Source organism: Calonectris borealis, chromosome 14 (genome assembly GCF_964195595.1).
Source record: "Calonectris borealis chromosome 14, bCalBor7.hap1.2, whole genome shotgun sequence".
Taxonomy (NCBI): Eukaryota; Metazoa; Chordata; class Aves; order Procellariiformes; family Procellariidae; genus Calonectris; species Calonectris borealis.
The window spans coordinates 14504049-14521770 of NC_134325.1; the positions used below are offsets into that span (position 1 = coordinate 14504049).

General features: G+C 34.4%; 1 protein-coding gene across 3 annotated transcripts in view; it reads left to right on the forward strand.

Annotated features, from left to right (window-relative positions):
• KIF18A (kinesin family member 18A) overlaps positions 1 to 17722 on the forward strand; it is a 47862-nt gene that overhangs the window by 24829 nt on the left and 5311 nt on the right. For 2 of the 3 annotated variants that reach the window (XM_075163278.1, XM_075163280.1), the window contains exons 12-15: positions 40 to 161; positions 1537 to 1775; positions 14353 to 14836; positions 15350 to 15454. In XM_075163278.1, coding sequence (XP_075019379.1) covers positions 40 to 161; positions 1537 to 1775; positions 14353 to 14836; positions 15350 to 15454 — 950 coding nt within the window. The remainder of the gene's footprint in view (positions 1 to 39; positions 162 to 1536; positions 1776 to 14352; positions 14837 to 15349; positions 15455 to 17722) is intronic. The other variant, XM_075163281.1, reaches the window with a different exon arrangement.

Genomic DNA, 17722 nt, shown 5'->3' on the forward strand with positions numbered 1-17722 from the left:
ATGTCCAGTTGTTTGGTTTTTTCTTGCTAATTTCCCAAGGAACTCTGTAAAGATCTGCAGTGTTGCCATTTAAACCTAGAAGTTAAGGACCTGAAAGCCCAGATTGAGCACATGTTATCTCTGGTGTCCCTTCAAGATCAGCATTATAAGCAGACAGAAAAGTAAGTATGGTTTCATAGCAGGCCTGATAACACTTCTATTCTGACATCTGTAACTTCAGAAGACACATTGACGTATCTATAGAATTTAGTTTTAGTTGAAACAGAAGCCAGATTTTTTCAAGCTTTTTTTTTCTGGGTTAGAGTCGTGTTTTCTCAAGCAAAAAGATATGTAAAATAATAATCACTTCATAAATATTGGTCTGTACCCACCATTGTTTAATAGAAACTGCAGGGATACTCTAGTGCTTCTTATTTCTATTTAATTTTCTTCTTTGCATAGTCTTTACAAATTGTTCAATAGATCACGGTGTCTTATTTTCCTCTTCTGTGTTGAATAGCAGTATTGGTTTTTTATAAGTGTTTGTGTTCTCTTTTAATTCCTTGCATTGTAGACATTAATTTACCTGTATTAAAAATTGTTACCATTAAACTCTTATATAGCTAGTCAGACTGAAAAAAGCTGAATTTGCAGGTAAGCATCAGCTCTTTTTCTATTATCAGTCTCTTGAAAATGTTGGAGACTAGCTTTCAGAGTGTGACATTAGGAATAGGAAGTAATTGCAAATCTGTTCAGTAAATAAGTATGTTAAATTTATAATTAAATCATTCCAAAATGAAATAACCAGCTTTTCTTCCTCCTTTGGAGAAGAGGCTATTACCATAAATGTTACAAAAACTAATACATAAACCTGCAAAACTGAAAGCAAAATTTTTAAAGCTACGTTGTTAGTAATGACAAAGTTGCTTCTTTGGGTTTTTATATACATATCCCTTTCCCTATTGCTTGAACCTACTGTTTAGTCTTGCCACAGTTAATGAATTCCTGTGTTCGGGTAGAATTCCTAAACTTTTGTCACTTTAATTTGGTTTGCAGTTGTGTGTGGATCTTAATGTATTCCATTCTTTAATTAAAGATCCCAGTATCTAAATTTATTTGGACTAGGCTTCTGATAAGGTTTTATACACATCTAATTAAGATGTGCTTGGCTTAAACCACGTTATTTGGTTTATACTCTTTTTTTTATCTGATACTTAATTTTAGAAAGTCAGAACTCAATTGAGATATACTGACTGTATTTCTGTGGTGTTTGAGGGACTGAAGATCTTGGACACTGAGTTAAAACTATACTTAGTAAATACCTAGAGTGAAATACAAGATTTTGCAAAAAAGAAAAATCACTCTACTTAGTCATGAAAACTTACTCTCAGTGTTATGGTATTCCCCAAAAATAAATTAAAATAAATTACACAGCAGAACTTGGTGGGGGGGGGAAGGAAGGCAACAAATCCCTCGTATTCCTAATAGTGGCAGTGCTAGTAAGGATCAGATTAGTTATGACTTAGTCATTTAGTCTTGCCTCTTGTTGTTTTACAGAGTACTAAATACTTTGCTTCCAGTTCTTCGCAAGCAATACCTGACTTTGAAAGAAGCTGGGTTGACAAATAATTTAACTGAGACTGAATTTGGGGAGGTTGAGCAGCTGATTCAAAGACAAAAATCAGTAGTTTGGGCTGACCAGACTGAAGAAAATGACCAAAATCAAAACCATGAACTAGAGTTGTCATCTATCTTTGCATTCCCACAACTTGTGAACAGACCAAACACCCCATGCCGTAAGTATATAATTAATTTGTTCTCTGTTGGAAATACTTTTAAATGTCTCCTGCAAAAGCTATGTCATCCATAAACACAGTGGATGCACACTTCTGCAAATATTGAAGCCAAATGTAAAACGGAGCCTCAGACCCACTTTCTATAAATTATATACCATTCTTAATTGGATATAGGAAATAAGTTTACTTTTTCAATGGCTAGACACACTCTGCCAACAGATAACTCCCTTATTCTCTTGTTTTAACATACTCCATGTATCAATGGTGCTAGATCCTATGAGTGTTAGTAATAATTCCACTTGAATCTTTCACATGACATTGATGGAAAAGGCATCATAGTGTCAATAAGTATTATAATTCTATTAGTGATTCGAAAACTTAGGCAGCTATTACAGTTTTGCACAGTTTGAAGTAATAGCTATGACGGGGGTGAGACTTTCCGTTAATTGCTGAATTTCCCGTTAATTCCAGGCTGACCTGGAATCAATTTAGTACAATATTTCATAAGTTTATTTTTCCAAGAATCAAAAGAGTGACCGTTTATACCATGGAATTGACTGCTTTGCTGTATCCTGATGGCCCCATTTCTTCCCCGTAACTCTTATGTTCCAGCCAAACACTGGAACAGGCTTCCTAGAGAGGTGGTCGTTGCCCCAAGCCTGCCAGTGTTTGAGGCATTTGGACAATGCCCTTAACAACATGCTTTAATTTGGTCAGCCCTGAAGTGGTCAAGCAGTTGGAATAGATGATCGTTGTAGGTCCCTTCCAACTGCAATAGTCTATTCTATTCTAGTCTATTCTCTGTAGCTGTCTTTTCTTCTTTAGCTGTAAAGTGAGTTGCCCTGGAGTGTAGCCTGGGTGAAAGGGAGTGAAGAATAGATGACAGGCAATATCTCAGCCTGATAGTGCAGCTGCTGTGGGCCAATGCTTGTATCTTGTGCTCTGGATAAGCAGCACTCAATACACGGGGCTGTCTGATTACAGCTAAGAATCCATAAGAATGAGAGACACCCATAGGTAACAAGCGAAAGGCAGATAAATAATACTTCAGCTTCTCAAAGGCTGGTAGTCATGGAAGAGCATTGACCCCTGGAGTACTGTGAAATTAGTTCCCTGCTTCCCTTAGCTTTCTTCCTCTATACAGCTCACTCCGGGGTTGAGAATTATTCTGCCAAAACCACTTATTACCTCTCTTCTCATTAAGTGTGTATGTGATTTTTGGCATATGTTTGTATCACTGTTGATCGTACCAGATAGTTGATTCCCAGTATTTCACCGTCCGCAAGGTAAAGGTCAGACTGTGCTGAGGATGGGCTTGGGGTTTTTTGGGGGGGTAAGGGGAGGTGGGGTCTTGGTGTTGGGTTGGCTTTGGTTTGGAGGGTTTTTTTTTTGGGAGGGGGGTGGTTTTCTGAGGGAAGGAAAAGAAAGTTTGCAGATTTGCACGATTATACTTCCTGTTCTGCTCGTGCTAGTCAGGGATTCAGCAAGGTTGAAAGCAGTTACTGGCTTGCCCGTTTCTGCTTCCTGCTTGGAGTGAGGGCAGTGGACCTCAGTGAGTGGCAGCATTCTTCCACTCTGCTCCATTCTCATTTCCCATGTAGAAAGAAATTGGATATGATCTTGGATTGCTGGCAACCTTTTGGAAAATTATGGTAGAGATAATTATCTGCATTTTGTGGGATGCGTTCGTTAGGAACCACGATGCTACTGTCATATCACAATGGAAGTATATTCTGCAAAGCTTTATGAAAGGCGTTAAAGTAAAAGGTAGTGGGTTTATTTCTTGTTTTATCTCTACTTTTAAACAAAAAGAAGAATACCGTTTTTAAAACTGGTTTTCTAGTCTGTTTATTCTGTCATGGCAAAGCAGATTAGTGAAGGGTTTGGAGGTAGGGATTGTTTCCTGTCATAACTCACCTGAGAATTCAAATACTGTAACATTATATTTTCAGTGCTACAACACTGGAATCATAAGTGCTAGCAGTTCTGATTACAAAAATCACCCCATTCTTATTTCAAATCATGTTTCGTGTATATGCGTGTACATATGTGTGTGTATATATATGCCTGTATTTTCATTTATAATTTGGACTGTTATTATCTGCCTGAAATTTGTTATTTTTTTATTATATAGAAAAAACCCAAACCCCTAAAAAATGGCATTTATGACATGTTAAGATTGGATTTGTGGAAGTATAGGTCTGACTGAAAAAGGAAAGAAATACAAACTTCTCTAAACCACTTGTAAAATAAGAATTCAAGACTCATGTGCAATGGGGTTTTCACTTGGAGATCGGTATTGTGTATGTGCAAGACAAATATGAAGCCATGCTCCTAGCTGGTATTTATTTTATATCATAGGCATATTTTTTTATATACTTTTTTTCCTTTTAGAGGGACTTTTTTTTTCTTGCAGAATAGGTAGGGAAACATACCCAAATACAGATCCAGTAAACTGTATAATATACTTTGTAACTAAATATTAATTGTAGAGATTCTGTCTTGTCATATGTGGTTTATCATTGTTGTGAATTTTAATTCCTGACGTTAGTAAGCTTCATTAGAGTTCTCGATTAATCTGTTCCACCTTTCTTGAAGTCCAGTATTGTAAGAGGCCAGATCTGTTCTTACTGAAATTAACACTAAAATAACTGTTAATGAAATTGCACATGAACTTTTAAGGCATAAACATTTCACTCCATTAAAATCATTAGACACAATTTGAGGGGTTGTCTTGAAAGTCTTATGTAGAGGTTTTCCAATTATTCTCTTGTTCTAAATGTTGTTGAACTGTATGTTCACCTATGTAAATGGACACCATATTTTTCAGTTAAGATGGACTTTTTTCAGCTGTAAATGGTGTCTTTGCCTGAAGATGTCCATACAAATCTTCTGTGTATTTTTATTTTTGTTTACTTGTTGTTCTTTGGAAAAGGAAGTAGGACATATTACTTTCCCTCCTTTCCCCCTCTTATTAAATGCAGGAGAAAACATGGTAGAAACAACTGTCCTCCAAATTTTGTAACTTTTACAGGAAAGGTTATGATAATTTCTAACACGACACTTCTCAATTTTTTTTTTATGCTCTTCATCTGATTGTGTGCTCTTTCCATTTGCTTTTGACTCGTTGTATAAATGCGTTGATACTTTTAGGGGATGTTGCCAGGACTTTTTTTCCAAATTACTGAAGATTTTTAATCTTCACAAAGAATCTACTTCTCTCTCTCATTGGCAGCTTAAGTCGGTGAGCAAACATAAAATAAGTTTTCTTCAACAGCTTTTTTTCCCCTCAATACTGCTTGTTAGTGTAAGACTTACTATTCAGTAGGTAGCCATTGTTGTACAAAAATTTCTAAACATAAGTCATTGTGCAGAATAAGACGTATTGCTACTAGGTACTAAAGTACTGGCAACTTGACATTAGACATTTGAAATTGAGTTGGAATTGAATTGAGAATTGGCTTTGTGTACTGGAAGAAGTTAAAATAAAGTTCTAAAAATGATTAATTGGACATTCAATTATTGAATTTTAAAACATTGAGATAACAAGTGAACATGAACAGTAGCAGCTCTGCTCAGAAAAAATAAACTCTTTTCAAACAATATTTTTTACAGTATCATTTTAATATTAATGTGTCCTTACCTAAAATGCTACTGGTGTTGACACAATCATTTCCATACATCCTGGGAGGTGTGGTGGAAAAAAGTAATCCACTTACCAGTGCTTTAAAAAGTTTTCTGTTGAACACAAAATAATGCAATGAAATAGCTCTTCTTCAATTGTTTGTTTGGATTCACATCTAAAATATTTTGAACTATTAGCTGATATTATGTTATAGAAATCCATTTCTCTTGTGTAGAGTGTATATAACAAACTACAAAGAAAAAAACCATAAACCAGAAAAAATACATTAGCATAGGAAAATGTAAAGTAGTACAAGGGCAACATCCCAATCAGAAATAGGAAGGATGTAACAATTTCTTTTTTCCTTTAAAGATGAAATAAATTATTCAAGAATCCAATTCCTTCTCCCTAAAGTCATCTCAGAAGTATGCTTGGCAAATGTTAGCAAGAGCTGACCTAAGAACATAGTGAAGAAATAAAAAAGATGATTTATACAGATCTCCTCACACCTTTGGCGCATTGATATTTTATTATTTATAATTTGTTCAAGATGTTGGGAAGGAAATAGTGTTTTGCACCAAGATAAAAAAAAAAAAAAACACATTAGCCACGTGCTACACAGTGGTCATTATTCCTCATATAAAAATCCATATTTCACATATAACATTATTGCATGGACTTCAACTTGTCAGCAGGAAAGAGCAATGCAGTTCATTTCTTGTGATTTGGTCCTTATTTTTCATGTTATAAGTTGAGAGCAGTAATTTTTTTAAATCTCCCATTTGATATAAATATATGTTGCCTTATGTTAGTGTCTCAGGGGTTTCTTTTCTAAATAATCTGGGGGAGAGGGCAGAAAAGTTAATTGGTGGCAATGCAATGTTTCTTTCATATGAAACGTAAGCATATAAGAGCATTTAAGAGGAAGAGTGTACTAGTCTGCTGGTAAAAAATGTGACGTATTGCTTTTGAACCTATGTTAACACATTTGAAAGTATTTTTTGAGATAAAATCCCTCTGCAAAAATGAGATGCTACTTATGTAGAAAACAGTAAGATTTATGAGGAAAATGTAAATTCCTCTTTAGTGTAAGCTTATGAGGTTAATAATTAAATATCTTTTGTTGAACTCAAAAGTATCTAAGGATGTATGCAGTATACATGTGTTATCCATATTTGAAAATCTCATATTCATTAACAAACTACAAGTTACTGTTTAGTCACTATGCATTTGAAATGGTAGTGATGCAGAAAAACACCTGCACTTAAAGGAAACTGCTGAATTCTGCATGTCATAAAACATGAGGCACTAATCATTGCAGAAACTTTTTTAATGACACTATAACTTTTTGCTGGCAGTCTTTTTGGAAGGAGCCATGACATTGTTCAAATGCAAATGAATTGTTATTGAGTCTTTTCACATAGAAAATAAAATGCTTTGTCATATAAACACATTTTCTGATTTTGAGCATTGTCCCCAAAAGGCTGAAGCAGCTGAATCATTTTGGTAGAATAGGAAAAGTTGTGAAAGCAGGGCCTTAACTTCTCAGGGTTTTCTTTGGAATTAACTACATTCGAGTATCTCTTCCTGAAGAAGGAAGTCAAACTAGTAATTGAAGTGGAAAAAACATCTAAAAATAGTAAAGGGAATGACAGCAAAGGTGAAAGGGTAGGGATTTTTATTCGAGCTTTTGTTGAAAGTCTCTTACAGAAATAAGTTTTGAAAAATATATTCCAAATGTGCTTAGTTTATTGTATGAAGTGGTTTTGATATTACCTTGTTATAAGATTCTTCTTTCTATCAGGAGTTTCAAAATACCAAAGAAATTCAGCTGAATTCCTCCCTTTGTTTCTAGTGAAGATTTCTTCCTTGGAAAGCGTCTCCTATGTATTAAACAATATAAAGTCATAGTGGGAGATGAAAAGATCAAGATACTCTCTGGCCATTCATTCAACATCTGTTTCTATGGTCAAATTATCAAGATAGTCAATTCTTGTGCTTAAAAACTCTGATTTTTAGAGAAACCTAATTAAAGCTCATAAGTTTTGCCAAAGCACATGTAGCGCTTCACTACAGGAATAGACCTCTTTCTATCTTGTTTTTCCTGAAACCTTTGAAACCTTTAAACACTTGTAAAACGTCTTGCTCTGAGAGTCATTGATGTACATTTCTAGCTTACTGTGTTAATCAGCAACCTCGTCCAACCAAGTAATATTGCTTAGTCATCTCTATCTACAGTAGCACTATCATGGGTACCAGAAATAGCTCTCAAAATTCACAGATTGTCCTAAGCTAATGTTCCTTGCTCTTCTGGTTTGTTTAGACAGTGCCATATTAACACAGCTATGCACGACAAGTAATTTGATCTAAAAAACAATTTTGCAGTGCATGCTAAGACGCTCTACGTGTAATGATTCAAGGAATATTTTGTAAAGAACCTAACAGAGTATCTAAATCTTAAATTTCTGATTGCGCTTATTTTATGTGGTTTTTCTTCCTCCACCACTTCAGGATTTTTAAAATAAAATTTAATACCCTCAAGTTTAATCTAAAATGAAACATTTGAATTAACTTTTATTTTCAAGTTGTTCAAGTAAAAATAATTTTAAAAGATTTAAACCACATTAATTTATCCCACAGTGTATTCACATTATACTTTTTAAAATATTTTTTCCTTGGTAATTTAATTTTTGTTTCTTAAAATATGACTGAAAACACATTGTTTTCAGAACCTCTACTCTTGTTCACTTTCATTATGAGGCCTTAACATGGAGTTTCCATAACATGTCTTAACCATACTTTCTACTCTATATTAATAGGGAAGATGTTTTTTTTAAACAATTGTTCCATCAATGTAAACTCCTACTTTAAAGATCCACCCATACTACTTATTCTGACCATAATTATAAATTAGAATTGTTGTTTTGTAGAGGAAAAGCTGATTTTCCACTATCATTTTTGTTTACAAATAAGTTAAAAAATTAGATTAAGCTTGTGTATGCTTCATGAAACCATAAATGTGCAACCTCATGAACAACTCAACTATTTGTATCAAGTAAAGCCCAAGCAATGAAAACAACGGAAGATCATTTAAAAATGTATTCGGGCCCCCATTCTTGGGTGTTGGTTAATGGAGGGCCATACAGTTTTCATAGAGTATGGACTGATGGGTGGAGAGCTATGACTGGTATTTGCAAGTATTTCTGTGAATGGGAAAGTTCTTGGCATTGTTTCAGGCATCCCATTTCCAGAAGCCTTACTGTACATTACCATTGAGAGAATGGAATTGATTTACAGGAAAAAAAAGAAAAGGCATCCATTACCTCCTCTTGTCACAAACATCCGGAAGTGAAGTCAATTTATTATTATTTTGCATGGCAGGAAAAATTGGGGTGTAGTTGTATGTAGTGAAAGACTTGATTAACAGTAGGAAAAACATGTGTCTTGTATATAGGAAAGATTTGTCCTGTATTGAGCAGCTTTTTCACACTGTCCTATGTGATCTTTTTTTTCTCATGCTGTGTAAAATAGCACACCTGACCACTGGGATCCACAAGAATGCAGTCTGGATTTTAGCCTTTTTCAGTTCACAGCTGCTGTTTGTGAAACTGTTGTGAAACTGGCCATCACAGTGATGCCTTTGGGTCACGTGAATATTAAATAATTGAAATGCATTCACTAGATCTCATTCGCAATTTGGAATTCCATGAGTCAGTTGTTAGAAGAATCAAAATGTATGATTAGTATTGTAAATGGATCAATCATTGGTAGCCCAGAAATGTTTATTGAAATGAATACATTAATATTTGATTTCACTTTAGCAGAACAACCTGGTAGACTTAATTTAGTACGGTTTCCAGAAATAATCCCCTTATGCATGTATTAACATGAGTTCCAGAAGAAGAGAAGTCTTGGCCATTATTTTTGTCCCAAACGTCAATTAGAACTAACCCAATTCATCAGAGTCGTCTTATCATGAACTCTACTCACTTTTGCTGTGACTCATGTTTCACAAATACTGCATTCTGCTTTTTATATTAACTCACAGGGCTGTAAATATCTAATATTGCTGTGTTTCTCTCTTGATAAATCAGTTGTTCTGAGTAGTCTTTTGGGACAGATAATACAACAAACTAATGACCAAAACCACCTCATACTGTTTGATGGGGGATGGTTGGTCAGCAGAGGATGACTTTTCTTTTTAATTTCCAAGTGAATCTCTTAAGAAAATTAATATCTAAAAGAATACTGAGAATACTGACAATTATATTTTATAATCATCAGCCTGAAATTAAAGATCAGCAAATATGTGCTCTATTCTCCAAAATATATTTGGAATAATGTTTATTTTTGAAGAGAAGCATTGTAGCTAAAAGCACTAGCTAAGGAAATACACCTTCTAAATTTTTCTTTTAAGCCACTCTATCAGGTTAACTGCAGATGTTTCTGTAATGTATATAGTGATTCATTTTTGTATATGAAATAAAAAGTAAACTTAGTATCACTGAATCATGATGATCATTCTGATGCAAAAGATTGAACTGGCCATAAAATGTGAAGCAAATACAAACTATAAACATTATAACTTCCCTGTCTTACTATGGAACAGGTTTGGAGATTTTCTTTGGAGTTGGAACATGTTTGTCTTTCAGTAGAAAAGTAATGACAACACGTAATGATTAGCATTAGACATCCATTCAGGAACTATTTAGATTTGTTCTTTAAGAAAATATGAATAGCCATACTTGATCCACCACTACGTTGTCTTCGGTACCCTGTATTTAGTAGTTGCCAGTATCATACTCCTAAGACAGACAGCGATAACAGGGTAAATCTAGAGTCAGCTGTCTTGCAGTTTACAGTTCCAGTGCAATGGGAAATCCCATTGAACCAATCACATGTAGTAGATATCTTCTAAGTTTATCAAATCTGTATTTTGTTACCCATTTATACTTATGGGCTTTGCCACAGCACGCTGCAGTGAGTTCAACAGTATAATTGTTCTGTGGGAGGTAAGTATTGTTCCTAGTGTTAAAATTAGTATGTGATATAAATGGGGTATCTACTATTCGTTACTGCAAGAAATAAAATAATTCCTTATTAACCTCATCTGTGATATTTTATTAATGTACTATATATTACCTCAGTTATTCCTAACTAGGAATGTACTCTGTTGTCTCAATTTTCTGTGTTTACTCATTGGAATATTTAGGCAATAAGATAAAGCATGTGCTAAAACATATAACATACACATACATCCCACCTACAAGCCCTCAACAATATCATGTTAAAATTGAGTATCCTGGGAGAAAGCATTGCTTAAAATTGTCATACAAATACTTTGGTTTTAGTAGGCATGACCTGCTATGAAATGAATGTCTGTTCTGTGTTGCTTTAGTACTGGAAGTTCGTATTTGCCACATATAACATTTAAGTCCTTTGTTCTGGAGCTTTTTCTTTTTCCCTTCTTGGAAAGGACTTAGGGGAACTAGTTCTCCCTAGTTTTAGCTGTCCCATTGCAATAAGCTATGTAGTGACAGATGACCGCATGTTCTAGAATTGTTTGCTAAAATATTCAGTGCTTGTTTAGACAAAATTATGCTAAAATTGTATGAATTTAGTATTTAGGAGAGACAAGGTATGGTGTTTCAGTTTGAGGCATATTACTTTTTTGTCAGCTTGTGGTACTAAATTTTCTCTTTCAATAAGAATTTTTGTATATATAAATCTTAAAGTATGCCTCTGAATATCAATGTTTTTAATAATATTGAGTAGCCTTCAAAGTATTTGAAAATAGGTTCTTGCCAAAAAAAAAATTAATGTGGTGGGTTTTTTTAAGGAGAAACACTTTTGATATCATGACCATGTGAAGTCATTTGAAATCTATAGGAGTAGTGTTTTTGTAGCAGCTATTGTTGTCTGAGCCCATTTTATTTAAACTTCTCAGTGGCAGCTATTAAAAGCAGCTGCAAATAATTAGTAACTGGCTTCAATATCTTGCTTCCTTATTAAGACAGAAATAAAAACACTGGCATTCCTTTATTTTGTGGGTTTAAATGTTTTTCTTGCTGTATTTATGTTTACTTTATCGCTCCAAACAGTTATGATCTATACTGTGTAACAGCAAGCTAACATAAAATTCGGGTGTTGGGGTTGGTTTTTTTGTAACATCACATTTGGTTTATGTTATTTAGTGAAACCAAGTTAAATATGATGTTACTAGTGATGTTTTTTTTTTACTTTCTTGTTTACTGTGTTAGGAGCAACTTAATGCTTTCACAAAAAGCTTTGAGAAGGGACACTTCTTGAATATTTTATATGCTTTCCAATACTTAACTGGCAAGAAAAGCTAGTTTTGTTTTAACTTTGTTTTACAATGAGTTTCATTCCAGAAATAAATAGATTTTAAAAATACGTCTGGGTTTTTACTAACAGCTTATATTTGCCCTATATAGAATTGCTGCAACTGTCTTTTTATTAATGTACTTGTATTACAGTATGAAATACTGTTCATTAAGATGAAATTCAACAAATTATTAATGTTGGCAATACTTTGTGTTCTTTACCTATCTAGTTCATGGTTTAAATGCTTGCATTTACAGTTAGTTTAAAAATGCTTCCAGTATTTAGTCCTGGAGAAGCTTGGCACTCTCACCAAAATGTTTCTCCATCAGACTTCCTTCCTAGTAACTTTAGGACATTAGCAAAACCTCAGTGTCTTACAGTAAGCAAACTTTCTGAAACTGGAACCTCCCTGTCCTAATGTGACAACAGACAAGTAGAATTCTAACCATTATTTTTCCCGAAACACACACTTTCAGATGCATATAAGCAGGAGGAAAACCTAATAAATTAATATTTGAAAAATTGTCCTGAAATGTTTAATGGATAGTTATTTCAAACATAAGATTGGAATCCTTAGATAAAGCTTATTCTTGTATTTAAGAATATAAGCTGTCAAAAAAACCTTTAAAAGAAAGTTTTGGCCTCAGTTTTTGGTTGTGATGACTAGAAAATATTTGTTTGGAAAGAAAGAAATGTTAGACTTTTACATAGAAGAGTAATATTGTACTCATGAAACCAAAATTAAAGAGCAAGCACATTAATGAAGCATAGCATTGTTGATAGTGTCACAGAGTACATATTGAAAATGGTTCATAAGTAAGTTTCTTGCTCATTACCAACAAAATCCTACCGAGACTTGGAGAAAAATGTCTTCATCAAAGGAGGCTTATATTATTTCTGGTGGATGTAAAAATTATTTGGGGAACACACAGGCCCTGTTTTACTACTCTTTCCATTTCATTGCTCATGGAGAATATTCTGAATTAGCTTAATGTTCAGATTACTATCAAGCTACTGTGTCTCAACAACCTGCTGCACTTCACCTGGTGAATGCTGACCATGAATTAGACTAAGATTAGGCATGAGAAAATAATGTATTTTGTATTTTAACAAAAAAAAAAATCCTTTACATATATATAGTGAAGTGAACTGTATGTGGGCACACACACATACACAAATTCACAATTCAGTTATTTCATGTCAAGTAGTCCTCTCAGGCCTAAGTTTTCTGTGTTTGTGTTTCTTCAAAGCTAAAAACAGCATAACAGAATTGTAGTTGTTCGTGTAATTGTCCAGGCATCTTTTCCTGTAAGCAGTTTATCTTAAATCAACCTGCTTCTATTGTTTATGCATTGTTGGATAACACGTTGCATATTTGTTGAACTGTAGTAGTTTAAACATTTTTCTTTTTGAAACTGAGCCCTTGAGTGAGGAATAAATATTTTCTTTGTTTTTTCAATGGTTTCATTATTGAATTAAGTTCTGGCAACATAAAATAGATTTGTGGCCTATATATAAGCATCTAATTTACTTGCTACTTGTACACACTGATACTACCTATTCCATCCTCCCAGAACAGGTCTAGGTCTCATGGTAGTCTTTAAATCCTTTCCTGTCTCCTCACAGCTCTAATCGGTATTTTCTAATTGGGCATCATCTTGTGTAGCTGGGCATGAGGAATCTGTCATGTGGTATGTCTAGTTCCAAAGTGTGTACAAAAAACTGGTGCTGAGATCATCCTTTCATCCTTTGAAGGCTTTCCTTCAGTGAGGCTCTTCTTTGGGCCTTTTTCCTAAGACATCTGATTTCTGAGGGTACTTGGGGAATTGGCATTCTTAGAGTTTCTTGCCTATGGCAAATTGGGTTGCAACTGGACAATGAGGTCAAAATTAAACTGGGGCTGAGAAGTGGTAACTAGTCAGAGAAAAGACTACAATCATTTAAGCTTTGCTTTTTGTAAGAAATCAAACTTGGGGCGGGGGGGAGAATAATGCAATACACATTTTTAATCAATTTTCCTCCTCTTCAGAGAATTTTATGGAACGGCTGAGTTCCATAATGACAAGATCCAAGTAACGTCTTTCCCCTTTTCCAAAACACTACTTTCTCATTTGCAATGTCAAAGAATTTTGTCCCTCTAAGTGATTCAATGTCCTTCCTTTTACAGTAGTCTTTCTCATGCTACTGCATGGTACTTGCTACGGAAAAAATGGCCGTGATCAGGAGACAGCTGTAGATTACTGTGATAGTATCATCTTAATTTAATTTAAGAGTTGTGTCATCATAATGCGGTCATTTTCAATACTCTTACTCTTCCCTTCCCTGTCGTCATGTGTCATATCTTACTTGTAGTATCTCTGGGATTAACTATATCAGCCTATGCACATTTATAATACTTTGAGTGCCACAGAACAAATGCTACCATCTGGACAATGCTGCAATAGAAATAATTTCAATTATATGATCAAATTAATATGTAAATGAAATAAATAATGTTTGTAATAATTTCTGCTAATAAACGTGTTCAGCAGGGAATAGGAGGAAAAAAGCAATGTTAAGTAGTAAATATAGGTAAATGTGCTAACCATTGTTGCCTATGTTGCACAGGTACAACTTTTGGTACACCATCACAAGAAATGAATAAAAATACACAACAAATAGTAGAATATGCAGTACCGCCACAGAAGAGAACTAGACGGAAGCTAATGGACTCTCCAGTCACAGCTCAAAGTCCTGCTGCATCCAAGCACTCTAGTCTTCGTCATCTGGAGGATTCTCTTACCAAGGAGGTCCGCCCTATTGTGTATACACCAGAATTTTGCAGAAACCCGGTACAAAGCTGCTGTACACAGACTGTGGTAAAGAAAGCTTTGCGCCTTGCAGGCCTTCAGGAAGCCAATGCATGTAATGTAGATATGCCAGTGAAAAAGGCGAGTATTATGGACTCTACATGTGACATAATCCCGGAGTGTGATGAAGCCGATATGGACTCAACAGTAATTCTCTATGAAGGGACAGGTGAAACAACTGAAATGTCTACTGACTCATCTGTGAAGGAGTCACAGCCATGCAGCAATAGCATTCTGCAAAGGTATTTTCTATTTATGTGGGCAAGGAATATGACCCAAACACTTTAATACTGTTTATCTTCAGAGCTGGGTTTTTCCATTGATGTCAATTTTATTTGTAAACACAACATTTCGAAAATCAAACCCTCAATTTTATTCAGTATCAGATTCAATTCTGCCATTAGTTGAAATCAAAGGTATGTTAGTGATAACAGATGGAGTTGAAACCTTTTTCTGTTTTACAAGATATGGACCAAAAAGAAAATAACAGCACTTTTGAAATTGTTTGTGATGCCTCAGGCAAGTTACTTTCTCTAAGCCTTACTCTTCCTCTCTGTAAAATGGATGTTGAGAGATGCTATTGTTAAAACTGCCATGTATGTGTGAAGTCCTGTGAAGCTGCCTCAAGTAATATTATTGAAATGAATTTCTGGTATTGTTTTTTGACTTAACATATATTTATTTACAGTTAAGAAGAATTTCATTTAACTTCCACCCGGAATAGATTTTACACAAATATAATTTTTTGATTTCAGACTTGGTCTCTCTTCATTAAAAAACAAAAATCCTACTTCAGTACTTGAGAAGCCTTCATATATGGCAATGACTTCTGCTGCTGAGAGAAAAAGAAAGGTATTAAGGTGAGATTAAACTACATCTTCTGCTTCTGTACAAATGAGTTTGTATTCATTTCTTATGTTCTCACTTCAGTTCTGGTATTATATTTCAAATATGAAAACTTCTTACACAGATCATCTGGACCTACATATGAGATGTTCTGACTCAAATATGTTTGACAATACAATTATTATCTTTTTTTCCTGGCAAGTTGAGTAAATCTTTTTTTATTCTTGGTTTAGGAACTTCTGTTGTTTTAATAGAACAAGTACAAACTAATATCATGTCTTCCATATCTGCTCTCTACTCAAAATAGAAAGATGACACATAATTCTGAAAAGAGAAATTCCATCATCAATTAAAAATCTGATTTGTTTGAAAATGTTATGCCTTTGCTGGAACACATTAGAAACTACCAAAATAGAAAGTGGAGAAAATGCTTAACAATACTTATGTGGGCAGTGCCTTTGTTTTTCTGATAGTTCGTTTCCAGTCTTGGTTATTATGACTTCATTCTTGCGGTCTGCTCTGGGAAGAACTCCCATTTCGTCACTTCTGTTTTATGATCCTGTTAGTAGGAGCAGCAGAAAAGCTGAAACTGAATAGACACTAAGTGCAATTGTACTTTTTTGTTTATTTGTTTTTGTTAATGTATTTAAGGATTAGCTATAAAGTCAGTACTGATGAAACAGCTTTCTTTTTTTTCCTTTCTTTTTTTTCTTTCCTTTTTTTTCTTTTTTTTTCTTTCTTTTTTTTTTCTTTTTCCAAAAACAAAATTTGATACAATCTCTTTTTAAACCATATTATGAGTCATCTGCTGCTACACAGTGAGTGGAGCTGCCACCTCATAGGTCTTCTAAAGAATGTTTCAAGACTTTTGGAACAAGATCTATAGATAGGAAGAAACTTCAAGCACTTTTTTGGTTTATTAGCATCTTTGAGATGGAGAAATCTTCCTAGAAGATCACAGATTTACCAATTTAATGTTCCTGTTCTAATTGTTATTAATTATTGTTCTAATCTGTTTTGCTCTAGCATGCGAAGAGGCATTTTCAATTTTTCAAATAGCTGATTATGAATTTAACAAAATAAATCACCTGCTCTCTGAAACTGAGCTCGTTTTCTAGATTCTACTTAGGGAGAAGCATGGGAACTTTTGGAGCCTGATATATCTTATCTTAAGATAACTGTTCTAAGATAGAATTTAGGAGTACTTTTTTTTTTTGTAATAACTGTGTAATGATTTCCAAACTTATACATGCTTATCTCTTCCCAAAAGGCTAGCTCTTTCTGCTCTTTTCTCTCATTCCTTCTCAAACATGTATTTCCCAGTTTCCAAGTTAGAACAACACTGCAGGAAAATCCCACAACTTTTATTCCTTTTTTGGGGATTATTTCTTCTGCCTCAGACTGTAAACTGTCTGTAAACCAAAATTCTTTATGGCTTTGTCTAGCAGTTGGTAATGAAGAGAAGGAATGAAAGCTTCTTATTTATGAAGGAGGAATGGAGTATGCTCTGACTTTTCAGATAGGGCCTCCTTTCCTTTCTCTTCTTTACTTTTTCCCCCTTTTCTCTCCCGTGCTTTCCCTGTTTGAAATAGTTCACTCCAGTCATTCATCGACTACTAACATTAGAATAAAAATATAAGTTTCAGACATATTCTCTACATTTGAAATATAACTTGAAACAGTCGTATTGCTAGCACAAGGGATAAGAGACAGGTCAGTCATAACACAGAGGTTGCTTTTACTAAATAGCATTACATTCTTATTGCCATAAGTTCTCTTCCAAGAAGCACACATGTATAGATCTTAGGACTGGCACAAGGCAGATCTTAGTCTTTACTGCTTGCTATGTATTTTAATTTAGGCAGAAAATTATTATTAAGAAAACTAGTGCAAGTTAGGGGACTATAAAGTGGGAATAATACAGTATCACTAGAGGAATGGGAAAAGCATAGAAACTTGGGACATAAATAGAATTAGCTTGTTTATGAGGCTGTCTTAGAGTGGAACCAGGGAAGTTAGCGAGGCAAGCATAAAAGGGTGAGATCACAGATAGGTTCATAATTTTCACTGTAGATCTTGAGTCCATCACATAAAAGGCTATAAAATATAGAGGTTTTGTCTTAATGAATTTGAAGCTATAACAGCTTTCTTGCAGCTTAGCTAAAAAGTATTGTCTGCTATGAAGCCACCCCCTCCAACTGTGTTGGAGGCTGTAGAAAAATTATTGTAGCAATAAAAAATGCTATTTGTTCAATAAACATAGCTTGGTCATTTCAAGGATT